General features: G+C 53.3%; 1 protein-coding gene across 6 annotated transcripts in view; it reads left to right on the top strand.

The window, feature by feature from the left end:
• GRAMD2B (GRAM domain containing 2B) overlaps nt 1–14,811 on the top strand; it is a 112,487-nt gene that overhangs the window by 75,366 nt on the left and 22,310 nt on the right. For 4 of the 6 annotated variants that reach the window (XM_089334901.1, XM_002710167.6, XM_017341017.4 and 1 more), the window contains exons 2-3: nt 10,532–10,651; nt 14,242–14,353. In XM_089334901.1, coding sequence (XP_089191027.1) covers nt 10,532–10,651; nt 14,242–14,353 — 232 coding nt within the window. The remainder of the gene's footprint in view (nt 1–10,531; nt 10,652–14,241; nt 14,354–14,811) is intronic. The other 2 variants (XM_089334902.1, XM_070076066.2) reach the window with 1 other exon arrangement.

The raw sequence follows: 14,811 nt of genomic DNA on the forward strand, positions 1-14,811 counted from the left end.
GTTCTTGTTCACAGACAGGACCCTGATCCTCCAGACTCAGACAGCTCACCAGACCCTCAGGATGGGGTTGGTGGGGGCCCTTCACACCCCATCCTTTCATTCCTTCTGTTGAAACATCTTCAGTCAGTCCTTATAGCCAGACAAGTGACATCTGGAAGCAGCCCTCACTCGCTGAGAATCCACCTTCACAGCCGCCTAACTCCTGCTTCTCCCTTCTGCCGGTCCTCCACAAAGCCCCGAGCCACTGGGGTTCCCAGCGGGGGTGTGACTCTGCCTGGTCTCCGTGTGTCCCTTGGACAGGTGCAGCGGTTATGTGCCCAGCTCACCTGCCCGTCCCGCCGTGGTGAGCTTTGCACACTGCCAGTAAGGCTTCTGGCAGAGAGAGAACACTGACAGCTGTGATTCCGTCGTGCAAGGTGTGATTCTTCCCGATCCAAAAAACTTTCACTGTTTTGTAGAACAAATAGAAACATCATTTATATTTTTGGTTTGTGGCACTGAAATCTGTTTTTGACCATTACAGTAATTTTCTGATGAGCTGGAAGGGACGTATTAGCTGACCGCCCCACACGGTCATACTTACTTCTTCCACACATCTTCCTGATTCTCCTCATTACGATTAGAGGATATTTGTGACTTCTTAGACCCTGTTTTGTGGTAGATATTCCTTACGGTCTGTGTTTTCTTTACTTATGGGTGAAGCTAAAATTCCCAACAAAGGCCAAGTCACTTGCGAACACACAAGATGGCATTGGGTTTTATTCTGGTAAGAAATATGTGAGGACGGTAAATCCACCTATTTTTATTTCCCATGGAAGTTGCGTGTTGCATCTTGTCTGCAGGAATGTTGCTAGCGTTTCCCTGTGTTGTAGGCGTTCACCAGCGTAATGTAATGCATTCACATTTTTATACTGGGCCCGTGTCTGCCCCTTGCAGCCCCCATTTGCCTGCAGGTCTTCACTGCACCTGACTTTTGTGGCGGTGGCTACTTCATTGCCTGTGAGAATATGTGTACCCCGCGCCTTCTCGCATTAGCAGTTGTCACTCTTCTCTCTGTTTTCTGTTTTGATGGAGAAGGATCCACTCATGTGTTTCAACTCCCTCGCCTCCTTCCCCCCAAGCACTTTGACCATCTTCCACTGCTCTCCCAGGCCATTAGCAGGGAGCTAGATTGAAAGTGGAGCAGCTGAGACTCAAACTGGCGACTATATAGGATTCCAGCACCATAGGTGGAGGCTTAACCTACTACGCCGCAGTGCCAGCCCCAGTAAATAAATATTTTAAAATAAACTATAAGAAGGCTATATGCAAATACTACACCATCTTATTGAGGGACTTGTGCACCCTTGGGTTTCTGTACCTGTGGTGGTCCTGGAACCAGCCCCTCCCCACACACACAGGTAGCAAGGGACAGCTTATGTGGATTCGGACTCCAAAGTGACCAGTGGGGTTTCCTTCTCCATCATACTGTGGCTCTGTTTTATGCGTGCTGTTTCATCTCTTGGAAGCTGTAAGCTGAACATGTGGTTGTGTTTCCTTATGCTTTGTTTTGAGGCAGCTTCTGCTTTCCCAGAGGCTGCTTTCCTGTTGGTTTATCTGAGTCCTTTCTCTCAGACCTGAGGCTTTCATCAGACAAATGGCCGTCTTCTTCCTTTTTTCTCCAGGGTGAGGGCGCAGAGACAAGGCCCTGTCCAGAGCCCAGCGTGAGTGCAGGGAGCTGGCTCTGGCCTGAGGACTCACCCTGCTCCCAGTGGAAGGGGAGGGTTGCTGTGGGCTTGTGCCCGGCGCACTGTCCCTGCCTGGGCCACCTTTGCAAGTGGCACTCTCCTGGGGTTTGGAGCTGAGCCTCTGAGTGTGGGGCTGGGGCAGGGGGCGAGGAAGACCTCCCCGGGCACACCCTCGGTGAGATCCGCTCTTGGCAGCCGCCTCTCTTTCCCTTGAGACAGACCCCCCCCCCAACTCCCCTGGGGCCAGTGTCCTCCGCCATGGCCTCCTCTCCTGTACTGAGTCGGGCCCTTTTCTTCCTGTTTTCCGTGTTGTAGGGATTTGGGGAGATGACTCCTTGGTCAGTGGTTTCCCTCCCTTACTATGCCAGGATTTTTACTTCTCTTAGAAATACTCACTGTGAAGGCCTGAGAGAGAGGAGAGGCAAACCTGTATGCCCCTTCCCCATCTTGTTCTGGAAGCCAGAGAGTGAGAGAGAGACATAGAGAGATCTCATTCACTGGTTTACTCCCCCAGATACCCACAATACCTTGGGCTGGGAGCTGAAACTCGTAGGCAGGAACTCTGTCCAGGTCTCCCGGGGGGTTGCAGGGATCCAGGTACTCCAGTCGTCACCGCTGCCTCCTGGGTGGGCATTGGGAAGCTTGAGTGGGAACCCGAGCTGAGTACCGAACCCAGATCTCGGCTGTACCAAGCACCAGGTAGATGCCTACGTGCAGCAGCCAAAGTTCCGCTTACCTCAAAGAATCCTGGGTTTTGGGCATTGCTCTCAGCTGTCAGTGACTTTATCAAGCAAAAGGGTCATTTCTCATTAGGTTTCTTCTGATGTCGTGCTAACCCCTCATAGCCTCTTAACTTTTATAATTGTGTAAGATTGTTTGAAAAGTAAGTTCTAGGATATTGCCAAGAATCTATGATGCACTTATTAGGATTGTCCTTCCTAAGTATTCCAGTCAACAACCCATTAGAAAACTGGCAAAATGTACATACAAGATGGGAAAATTGGGGCCGGCGCAGTGGCTTACTTGGTTAATCCTCCGCCTGCAGCGCCAGCATCCCATATGGGTGCTGGGTTCTAGTCCCAGTTGCTCCTCTTCCAGGCCAGCTCTCTGCTGTGGCCCGGGAGTGCAGTGGAGGATGGCCCAGGTTCTTGGGCCCTGCACCCGCATGGGAGACCAGGAGGAAGCACCTGGCTCCTGGCTTAATATCAGTGCAGCGCTGGCTATTGCGGCCATCTGGGGGATGAACCAATGGAAGGAAGACCTTTCTCTCTGTCTCTCTCTCTCACTGTCTAAATCTTCCTGTAAAATAAAAAAAAAAAAAAGGAAAATTATTTAAAAGACCCTCAATGTGAAAATACACTCAACCTTACTCATAAGAAAAGTGTGCATTGAAACTGTAATGAGATGTTGGTTAGCATCTCATGTTTGCAAAGATCAGGAAGTACATTTGTTGTTAATAAATGATTCCTGTTCCCCCGTGTGCCAGTTACTCTGCTAGCTGTTTTGAAATATGAACTTTTAAAGTGCAATGCTTTATTAGTAAGCCACTATATATTGTGGGTGTGGATCGTAAAACCTCTCCTGAGGGCAATTCGACCATAACCATAAAACTTTTCAATCAGGAGCCTTTTGACACAGCAGTTCCATTTTTAGGAAATGACCTTTTGGATCTATGCACACACGTAAGAAACACAGAGGGACATCTGTTACAATGTGGTCTGTATTTGCAAATGTGCCCATCAATACAAAACTGGTTAAATTATAGTTTGTTTATTGCAGTGAAACTCTGCATGGTCATTAAGAAGAGAGGGGATGATCTGTGTGTCCTGATATGAAAACAGCAGGTACACTAAGTGAGTGCTATTGCACGTGCCTAAAAAATGCACGCACTCACGGGAAGGGTCCAGAGTTCATGGAAAATGTCTATTATGAAAAACCAGCCAGCACCGCGGCTCACTAGGCTAATCCTCTGCCTTGCGGCGCTGGCACAGTGGGTTCTAGTCCTGGTTGGGGCACCAGATTCTGTCCCGGTTGCCCCTCTTCCAGGCCAGCTCTCTGCTGTGGCCCGGGAGTGCAGTGGAGGATGGCCCAAGTGCTTGGGCCCTGCACCCCATGGGAGACCAGGAGAAGCACCTGGCTCCTGCCATCAGATCAGCGCGGTGTGCCAGCTGCAGCGGCCATTGGAGGGTGAACCAACGGCAAAGGAAGACCTTTCTCTCTGTCTCTCTCTCACTGTCCACTCTGCCTGTCAAAAAAAAAAAAAAAAAAAGAAGAAGAAGAAGAAGAAGAAGAAAGAAGAAAGAAAAACCTCCTGGTCTCCCATGGGGTGCAGGGCCCAAGCACTTGGGCCATCCTCCACTGCACTCCCTGGCCACAGCAGAGAGCTGGCCTGGAAGAGGGGCAACCGGGACAGAATCCGGTGCCCCGACCAGGACTAGAACCCGGTGTGCCGGTGCTGCAAAGCGGAGGATTAGCCTAGTGAGCCACGGCGCCAGCCTATTTGTGTTTTTAATTGACAGAGTGACAGAGGGAGGGGGGAGAGAGAGAGAGAGAGAGCGTGTGGGAGATTGACTGCCATCTGCTGACTTACTCAAGTGGCTGCGTCAGCCAGGGCTGGGCCAGGCTCAGACCAGTAGCCTGGAACTCAATCCAGGTCTCCCACGTGGGTGGCAGGGACCCAGTCACTTGGGCTCTCCCAAGTGCTCCCCCAGGCACATAAGCAGGAAGCTGCATTGGAAATGGGGCAGCCAGGATGTGGTTCGAACCAGTGCTCCAGTATGGATGCCAGCGTTGCAAGGGGTGACTTAACCCCCTTGTGCCACAACGCTGGCCCCGGAAGACTATTCTTGCTTTGTAAAAATCGTATTTGGGAGATTCTGAGTGTATGCAGTTGGGGAACCCGGGGTGTCTTAGCTGGCCCGGGCCCTGTCACCGACTCCTGCACCCCGTTCGCATCCTTCTTCATGCTCCCAGGATGCGTTCTTGATTTGTACTGCACCTGCTGCCCAGCCATCTGCAGAGCCGTCCTGCTCACCTGCAGCCCAGCTCTTCACTTCCCAGTGTCACGGCCCCGGCTCACCAGCCAGGCAGGCAACACCCCAGATGCGAGGGTGTATGTGACCACAGGGCTCTCAGTACAGGGTTCCGGCAACACTCTCTGCCTCTATGCACCTGCCGGGCCACAGCAAGCCCGTTTCCAGGAACGTTGCCATGGAATCCTCTGGCAAAACAGACACCTTCAAGTCACTTCTCAACCTCTGCTGGCCGACACTGTAGTTTTCAAAAATCATAATGGATATAAACTATTAAACCATAAGGAAGTTTAATAACATATTTCACCTTAGCTTAGGCTAAGTTTATTTTCTTTTTCTTTTTCAAGATTGATCTGTTTGTTTATTTGAAGACCAAAGGGGTGGGGGTTGAAGAGAGAGAGAGATCTTCCATCTGCTGGTCACTGCCCACATGCCGGCAAAGCAAGGAGCCTGGAACTCCATCTGGGTCTCCCACATGAGTTGGAGGGACCCAAGTACCAGAACTATCACCCACTGCTTCCCCCATGCATCGGCAGGCAGCTGAATTGGAACAGAACAGCCAGGATATCACATGCTCCCATATGGCAGCCTAACTCCCTGCACTAACACCACCACCCCTGGCTAATTTCACATCAAGGCCATGCTATCACGGGCAAGGGCATTGTAATTAGAAGGGAACCCGGCTTCCTGGACTGAGCCGCAGCAAAACACTTGTTTTCCTTTGCCTGGGATGCAGCCGAATGACAGCTTCTGCCCAGCCGGGACTCCTTGCCCTGGGCTTGCTGTGAAGGTGCCTGGTTCAGTCCACTCTCTCAGAGGGGCAGCAGGCCTGGGAGACCAGTGTGAGCAGAGACAGGAGTGCTGCCATCTCTTGCACTCACAGAGGTGACTCCAGGAGGAATGACGGCCGATTCCGCTCGGGGATCTGCATTCTGAGAAATCATGAGATCCACATTTAATGAGGTCTGGGACGTGACAGAGCGTGGACCATGGACAGGGAGGGCGCACCCTGTTTGCCATTGACAGATTGTGCAACCGTGACTGGCAGGGTTTTATTGAAGCCAGTGGTTCCCGGTGGTTTGTCAAAGTGCTGTGCCCTCCTCGATGAGGCCAAGCTTAGGTGGTAAAGGCGTGACCATCTCACCGCTTTGAAGTTCTGCCGAAAAGCTTCCAGGGCCCTGGGCTATGGCTTAGCTTGGAGGTGGGAGAAGAAATCACCTGCCATGGCCCAGGGGAGGCTGCAGCTGTGTTTTCAACGTCTTCTGCTTCCTGGGCACTGCTGGCTCACCCACCTCTGGCCCTACCAAGCCCTGAGCATCCTCCCAGCAGGATTTGTTGAAAGAGGAGGATTAGGGTTCTTTGCTTTTTTATTTTTTTAGTTGGCTCCTTAAGTCATTGTCGCTGAAGGGCTTTGTCTTCTTGTTTAGAAAAGAAGGAAGGAAGGAAGAAGGAGAGGAGGAAGGAAGGAGGGGGGAGGGAGGAGGGAGGGAGGGAGGGAGGGAAGAAGGGAGGGAGGGGGGAGGAAAAGAAGGAGAGGGAGGAAGGAAGGAGGGGGGAGGGAGAGAGGGAGGGAGGGGGGAAGGAGGAGGGAGTGAGGGAGGGAGGGAAGAAGGGAGGGAGGGGGGAGGAAAAGAAGGAGAGGGAGGAAAGAAGGGGGGGAGGGAGAGAGGGAGGGAGGGAGGGGGGAAGGAGGAGGGAGTGAGGGAGGGAGGGAAGAACCGAGGGATGGGGGAGGAAAGGAAGGAGAGGGAGGAAGGAAGGAAGGGAAGGAGGAAGAGAGAGAAAGAGAAGAGAAAGGGAGGAAGGAAGGAAACAAGGAAACAAACCAGGGTGGCCATTTAGCCAAGCAGTCAGGACACGCACCGTATCAGAGTACGGGGTTCCATTCCCAGCTCTGGCTTCCAACTCTAGCTCCTGCTAATTTAGCAGACGCTGGGACGCAGCAGGAAATGGCTCGAGTGCTTGAGTTTCTGCCACACTTGGGAGACCTGGATTGTGTTCTCAGCTTCTGGCTTTGGCCCCAGCCTAGCCCCAACCATCGTGGGCATGTGGGGAGTGAGGGGAGTGAGCCAGGGAGTAGACATGGTCTCTGACTCTCTCTCTCTCTCTCTCTCTCTCTCTCGACACTCCAGTGAAAAACACACACACAACCTTATTTTCATGACTTAACCTTGTTCAGCTTCATTGACAGTAACTTGAATGGGGGCCTTCCAGTTGCCCTCCCACACTCTGCTCACCCAAACCCGGGCTCGGCCGTGGCCGTGGGGTGCCACGTGGTTTCTGCCTGCAGCTGACAGCACGGCCAAGGGAAGCGAGGCTCCCAGCCGGCAGCACGCCTATGTCAGGAGTGAGCGTGCTTGAGCCAGAGGCATCTTTAAGTAAACAAAATCCTGCAACTGCGTTGACCCATGGATGAATTTCACTCCCTCTTTGAGACACAGCATAATTACCCCCCATCAGTCAACCTGTGAATGACCACAGTGCGCAGAGGGTGAGCTGAGTGCCACGGAAAGACCCAGACATTCCCTGCCCCGGAGGAAGTTAGTGCAGCGGTTGGGTAACCGAGACACTGGGGAGAAAGGAGTCTACATGGCGCTCATTCCTTAGTGTCCAGCAGCGTGGAGGAGGCCAAGTGGGGTGGGAGGCTTGGAGGAGGCTCCCTGGGCAGGAGAGAATCAGTGCTGGCCCCAAGCTCAAGGTTAAGGAAAAGATAGGGGAGAGGATGAGGGAACGGCAAGAAATCCTTGGAAAATAGAAATCAAGGATGAGTTTATGTTGATGCCAGAAACTGTGTCGTACACGCATAGTGTCTTCATCACGCGTGGTTTCCAGGAACGTTTTGAAGATCTCACGTTTGCATGGATTTCACAGTTTGGGGCACCAAAATAACCTTCTTTTAGATCCGTTTTCCCAAGAAGTGCTCTTGTGTCTAGAGAACAGCTATGTTGACTTGAATGCACCCGTACGTCTATCACTGAAAGACGTAGCTGGCGTGGGACAGGACCGAGGCACACGATGTAGTATTTCCAGGGCGGGACTGGGGGCTCCACAACAGGCCTCCCATGCGTCCCCCGTACTGCGTGACAGTGCACGGCTGGGAAGGGTCAGGGTGAGTGAGGGGCTGATGTCCAGCCCGCACTTGACTTCTCCGCACCGTGCTGCTGGGCTCTCTCTGCCAGGGCCAGGCGTCAGCAGGATCCCATCCAAACACAGGCACCTTCTCCCGCGTGCTGCGCAGACAGGGGCTCTGTGCACACACAGTGCTGTACAGGACGGCCGTAGCTCGTCTGAGTCTCGTCTGACCGTGCACGGAACTCAGTAGCTGTTTCGGTGAACCCCGGGCTGGAATGTTGAGGTTTGCGCACAGTTGGTGTCCCTGCTGAAGGGGCTTAGTGGATTTCTGAAGAAAGGGAGTGACCCGTGTGTCGGGGGAGGGAGAAAGGGAAAGGTGGAGGTATGCTCTGAGACCCCTTAACAGTCACAGAGCTGGTAAATTAGCCTTGATGCTAAGTTGAAATAAAATCAAACTAATCTGTTCTAACCCAAAACAGTGTTTTCCTAATACTACTGCAAAGCCTTCCGTGCATACCTTCTGTGGCACAAAGCATTTCAGGTATGGACTGAGCCCTTTAGCTGAAGGCATTTTGTGCCTGCAGTACTTAGAGAACCAAAGAAGTAAAGGTTGGACCTGTGCCTTCAGGTGTTAATCGACTTAGGAAAAGAAAGAAGCTGACTGGGGGCCGGCGCCGTGGCTCACTTGGCTAACCCTCTGCCTACTGCGCCGGATTCTGATACGGGCACCAGGTTCTAGTCCCAGTTGCTCCTCTTCCAGTCCAGCTCTCTGCTGTGGCCCCAGAGGGCAGTGGAGGATGGCCCGAGTGCTTGGTCCCCTGTACTGGCATGGGAAGGAAGAAGCACCTGGCTCCTGGCTTCAGATGGGTGCAGCGCGTCGGCCGTAGGCCATTTAGGGGGTGAACCAATGGAAGCAAGACCTTTCTCTCTGTCTCTCTCTCACTGTCTATATCTCTACCTGTCAAATAAAAAAAGAAAGAAGCTGACTATAGAATGAGGGAGTTAGGCACTTGCAGGGACTATTAGCTGGCAATACTTGTCACATATACTTGGTCTTGACCTTGACCCCAAGTGTGGGCTGCAAGTTTGACATGCTATGGAAAGCAGTAAGCAGGCAGCCACAGAGCCTACACTGACAGCATCTCCCGCCTGCATAGTCACGAACGAGAGAAATTACTGACCAGGTGACCGTTGGGGTGGAAATTCGCTGGTCTGTGCCAGCACTGCCATCTTGGTCCATCTCGGCGTGTGCTCAGCCACACCGTGGAGTCGTCCCCCAACCCCCTCCAGTGCCCAGGAGTGTGTCTGACTAGGCTCTTTGCTGGGCAGACTGGCTTCCAAGGCCTCGTCCGTGGGTGACATCTCGTATTCCCCCGGCCCAGCCCTCCTCTCCTGCTTCCCACATGGAAGTGGCTTCCCTGTTCCAGAGAGGTCTCCAGGCGCTGCGTGGGGGAGCTCAGCTTTGTGTCCATCACACATCCTCGCTGTCCTCCAGTCGTTAATGTCAACGTACAACCTGTCTGGACTTAACTTTCCCCTCTACCTCCCTGTGCTCTCTGCTTTACCAACATCAGAAACAGCTTTCGGCCGGCGCCGCAGCTCACTAGGCTAATCCTCCGCCTTGTGGCGCTGGCACACCGGGTTCTAGTCCCGGTTGGGGCACCGGATTCTGTCCCAGTTGCCCCTCTTCCAGGCCAGCTCTCTGCTGTGGCCCGGGAGTGCAGTGGAGGATGGCCCAGGTCCTTGGGCCCTGCACCCCATGGGAGACCAGGAGAAGCACCTGGCTCCTGCCATCGGATCAGTGCGGTGCGCTGGCCGCAGCACGCCAGTCGCGGCGGCCATTGGAGGGTGAACCAACGGCAAAGGAAGACCTTTCTCTCTGTCTCTCTCTCTCTCACTGTCCACTCTGCCTGTCAAAAAAAAAAAAAAAAAAGAGAGAGAGAAAGAAAGAAACAGCTTTCCCAAGTCCTCCTATGCAGCCCCTGTGGCTCTTAAAATTAACAAAGGACAAAGGTTGCTCTTCTTCCCTGGAGCTGTGACATGGAAAAGCTAGTAAGGGCTGTAAGTGGCTGAGCAGGTGTTTGGGGGATGATGGATCAAGAGAGAGTTATGTGGACACAGATGCCTTTTGGCGGAGAGAACTGTGTTTGAATCCCAGTAAACTGTGTGAACCTGAGCCGTACGTTAGTGAGAGCCTCAGATTCCTGGTCTGTAAAACGAGAGTAGTGATTCCTACCTAGCCTGGGCGGCTGTAAAGATTAGACACTGTAAATTGCTCTGGGAAGTGCTCGGTTGAAACACAGCAAAGTGGGACCCACGTAATTACAACAAAAGCTGCTAAGTGACGTAAGACAAGTGCAAACAAAGGCGGTGGGGGTTCCCGGCACCTGCAGGAAGCTGCGTGTCACATGTGTGCACGGGGCCCTCCCAGCCTCCAGGTGATCTGCTGCCCGGCACACACCCAGGCGGGGCCGGGCTGGGCAGCACCAGGCCCGCAGCACAGACCTGGGAGCCCAGAGTCGCAGTGCAGCCGAGAGGGCTGGCCATGGAGGCTGGGGCCGGGCACAGCTGTGAGAGCTGTGGAGCCCATCGGTGGGGTTTGAGGGTCGTTCCGTTCTCCCGAAAGCGAGGCTGCTTCATCGTTTTCCCGTCCACCTCCCTCTGGCTGTCTAAGGTGAAGCGTTTGTCGTTCCTCTCCAGCTCGGAGGCCGAGAATGGCGTGGAGGAAAAGAAGAAGGGGGGTAGGTCGCCAGCGGCCCAGTCGCCCACCTCGTCCGTGGAGGCCGAGTCCCCGGACTCGAAGAGAAGCATCAGCCTGTGGTGAGTCCTCGCCCACCCGGTCGCCCCCTGCCCTCTGTGGGGAGACGCTGCCGGCAGAGCCACTCTCGCTAGGCTCATGGCCATTGTCAAGAGCGCGGATCTGCAGCCGGGTGAGGACGCCCGAGAAGGAACCCAGCGCTTTTCCATGGCGCCCTGGCGCTGGGCGGGCGTCCATTCCCCTGTGCTCCTCTCTTCCCTCCTGTCTGCCCTGGCTGTCTGCAGGATGTCCGCACGCTCTGCACACACTCATCGGGCCGACCGACAGAGCCAGGTGTCCAGCTCTCAGGCTCGGGTTATCACACTCCTGGGAGGGCTGACTGGTGGCCGTGTCTGCCTGGCCTCTGGCTGGGCACCCCTGTGTCTCCGTCGCCCAGGAGCCCCCAGCAAGGGCAGGCGGAAACCCATCCCAGAACCCTCCAGGGTCCTGTGTCCAGGGCTGTGAGGACAGAGGTGGTTTTAAGATGCGCACCTGTGGTCCCCGTCGCTCTCAGAGGCATCTGTGACCAAGGAGAAACCTAGCAGGGATGGGTGTCTGTGGCTTTGCATTCGCGCTGCCTGTCACTGGGGTGTCAGAACGGCCACCTTCTGCCTCGTCCAGCCCATGCTGCGGGTGACACGTAGCTCCTGCTTGTCACTGCTGGCCAGAGCTTCTCTGTGAACCTCTCTTTCCGTCAGGGCCCCCATTGTCTCTTTCCCACTACCATTCCCTCTCCCCTCTGTGTCTCTGCTGCATGCCTGTTTTGTGGCCTCTAGCTCTCCCCGTGGCTCCTGCCCTTTCTCCCACCAGGGCTCAGAGCACGCTGTCTCTCACACATTTCACCACCACCACAGGCCCCCCGCAGGCGCTGCTGGCTTTGCGCTCACTTCCCCGGGCTTCTGCGTGAGGGTAACACACTCATCCGTGGTGCGTGCATGGGGCCGGCCCCACGTTTGTGCGATGCGTGCAGTCGCCAAGGGCCTCACACATGGTTTGATGCTCTGCTCTCTTGGCCTGGAAATTCTCTTGGTCCTTTGCATCAGAGGCCCCAGTTGTCCTTTCTCACTGGGCTCCTAGGTCACCCCATGTCACCTACGTCTCCCATAGGCAGCAAGAATAGCATGATTGAGAAGACCCCAAGAAGGCAGTCCCATGTAAATAAACAGCAGCCTCAGGGCCGTGCTGTGCCTGGGGCCCCCTGCTGCTTATGCCTGGTGAAATCATCAAGGGTAAAGGTGCCCACTGCCCCTTCCACGGCTCTTCACAAGGGCTGATCGTCTCCTTGCATTCCCATCCACGCTTATTAATGGATCCATAGAGGGGATGCATTCAGATTAACACACGGTGTACATAAAGGGTAATGGACACAAAATAATTTTGTTTTCAAGTAGCATATAAACGCCATTGGAGTCTCTGGGAAATCTGTGCGTGGGTCCCATGGCCTGAAGCCGAGATAAAACCCACTTAGCTAGAATTGCAGAGGGGGGCTTTGCTGTGACCTGGGTGCATAGACGCATGAACTGTGGGGACTGCAGGGGACCTGAGACAGCAGGTAGCGCCTCTTTCCCAGCTGGGAGAACCAGAGCGTCTCCTAGCTGTGACCACAATCGTTTCTGTCCCTCTGTGGCACCACATGCTGTCTGCACTACCTCATATTCTTCTCGAATCTACTTTGAACCAAATATGTTTGAGCTTCATTAAAAAAAATGCAAATTGAGAATGTGATATATACCAATTCCCCCCTCCACCAGCAAATGATATAGCAACTACATAATTAAAAATCTTGTTACTATACATCTCCTAAAAATTACGTGTGCATTCCACTCTGGAATGACTGCTTTGAGCCGTAGAGCTGACGGTACGTGCAAATTCACACTACAGTGGAAAACCTGGCCTAGAATCACCTGAGAAAGAAATCCTGCCCTTAACAGGACAGAGGAAGACTTGACTTCCAACATGTTCTTCTGGGGGGGTGTTTGGCGCCACAGTTAAGGCACCACCTGGGACGCTCCCATCTTACATCGGAGCGCCTGGGTTCCCGTCCTGGCTGTGCGTCCGATTCCAGCTCTCTGCTGATGTGCACCCTGGGAGACAGCAGGTGTAGGCTCATGTACTCGGGTCCCTGCCACCCAAGTAGGTGACCCGAATGGAGTGCTGGGCTCCTCGCTTTGGCCTGGCCTGGTCCTGGCTATTGTAGGCATTTGGAAAGTGAATCAGAGGATGGTTCTGTTTTTCTGTCTTTTTACTTCTCTCTCCATCTCTCTCTCTCTCTGATTTCCAAATAAATTCATTAATTTAAAATAGATCTTTAAATTCTTTTTTTTCTGATTGTACTGTTACTGTTTTCCCTCACTGGGATGACTGGGATGTTTTCCTTTTTTTTTTCCTTCATACTCAGTTCCTGCTCATCTGATTAGCTGCAGCATACTAAACCCACATTTTGGGGCTGCTGTTGTGGCACAGCGCATTGAGCCACCACTTGGTGATGCCTGCATCCCGTACTGTTGTGTAGGTTTGAGTCCTGGCTGCTCCACTTCTGATCCAACTTCCTTCTAATGCCCCTGGAGAGACAGAGGATGATAGCTCAGGTCCTGGGACCGCTGCCACCCATGTGGGAGACCTGGATGCAGTTCCTGGCTCCTGGCTTCAGCCGCCCAGCCCCAGCTGTTGCAGCCAGTTGAGGGGTGAACCAGTGGATGGAAGGTATTTCTACCTCTGTCATCTGCCTTTCAACTAAATAAATTTTTTCAAGATTTATTTACTTATTTTTTGAAAAGCAGAGTTGCAGAGAGAGAGAGTCTTCTATCCGCTGGTTCACTCCCCAGATGGCTGCAATGGCCAGAGTTGTGCTGATCTGAAGCCAGGAGCCAGGAGCTTCTTCCACGTCTCTCATGCGGGTACAGGGGCCCAGGGACCTGGGCCATCATCCACTGCTTTCCCAGGCCATAGCAGAGAGCTGGATCCAAAGTGGAGCAGCTGGGACTTGAACCGGTGCCTATATGGGATGCCAGCACTGCGCGCGGAGGCTTACTATGCCACAGTGCTGGCCCCAATAATAAATTTAAAAAAAAAAAACAAAAACTTTTTCCCTATTAGCCTCCTCTTTGTCCTGTTACACTTCCTGTCTCTATACCTTCTCCTAATTCCTGAGATGCATTTTGTTTGGGTACTAAGTCGTGGACTGCCTGGAGCTGCTGTGTGCCCCAGGCATTGAACACAATGCCCTATTCAACTAATACTCGTTAAATATTAATGGATTCTGAAACAGAAACATCATTTGAAGTATAGCTGCGATTTGTATTGAGTAAGGTACTTCAAGTGCTCCTCCTGACACTGATAAAAATACTTTGGAGATGATCCAAGTACTTTCACAACTCAGTTTCATTTCTCCCTTTAGAGCTGGGGGTTACAGCCTGCTGAACTCATCCTGGTCTAAAACACGGGCTGTGTCGCTGCCCTGAGAAGGCCATGGATGACTGTAGATGTCTACGAGAAAAAAGGGGTTCCAGGCTTTCTTGTGAGATGGTCTGATAATCGAGGTTTGTTAAAATGAAATTAACGAGTGGAATAAATAAAACCGGCTTCTAAACCCATTGGGTTTTATTTCCCCCAGGTCAAAATCCAGTTTTGATGGTGCCTCTTTAGCAAGCGATAAGAATGACTATAAAGCAGAAGGCAAAAGTGACTCTAAGTCTGAAAGAAAGAAGTCATCGTCTTCCAGCCAGGTAACGTGGGAACAGGACGCGTGTGGTCTGCGCGGGGGACACAGCCAGAGGACAGGAAGGCCCCAGCAGGCAGCCACCTGCTGCACGGGCGAGTGCAGGCCTGGCACTTGGAGAACTTAGCACAGACGGGTGTCGCTCTATGCTGCACCTTCTGCCAGTATTAGAGTCGCCGCTGAGTCTGAGTGATCGTGAGGTGCAGGCGGTGGCCTGCGGCTCTGCCGGGTGCCCGGAGAGCAGTTCCCCCCGCGGTGATGCCCCCCTAGTCACTACCAGGACAGCGGCAGATGTGACCCCGTGTGTTACAGTGGGAGAGTCTGCTGATGCGGCTGCCTCAGGAGAGGGCCAGCCCGGTGCACGGAGCAGGAGGGCCGGTGCCCAGGGCCGTGACTCCCCAGCAGGGATTGCCATAAAATACACCTGAGATGCAGGGTGTCGGCCTGGGCCTCACAGGCGGTGAC

This window comes from Oryctolagus cuniculus, chromosome 6, assembly GCF_051225735.1.
Source record: "Oryctolagus cuniculus isolate XC-2025 breed Fujian yellow rabbit chromosome 6, ASM5122573v1, whole genome shotgun sequence".
Lineage (NCBI taxonomy): Eukaryota > Metazoa > Chordata > Mammalia > Lagomorpha > Leporidae > Oryctolagus > Oryctolagus cuniculus.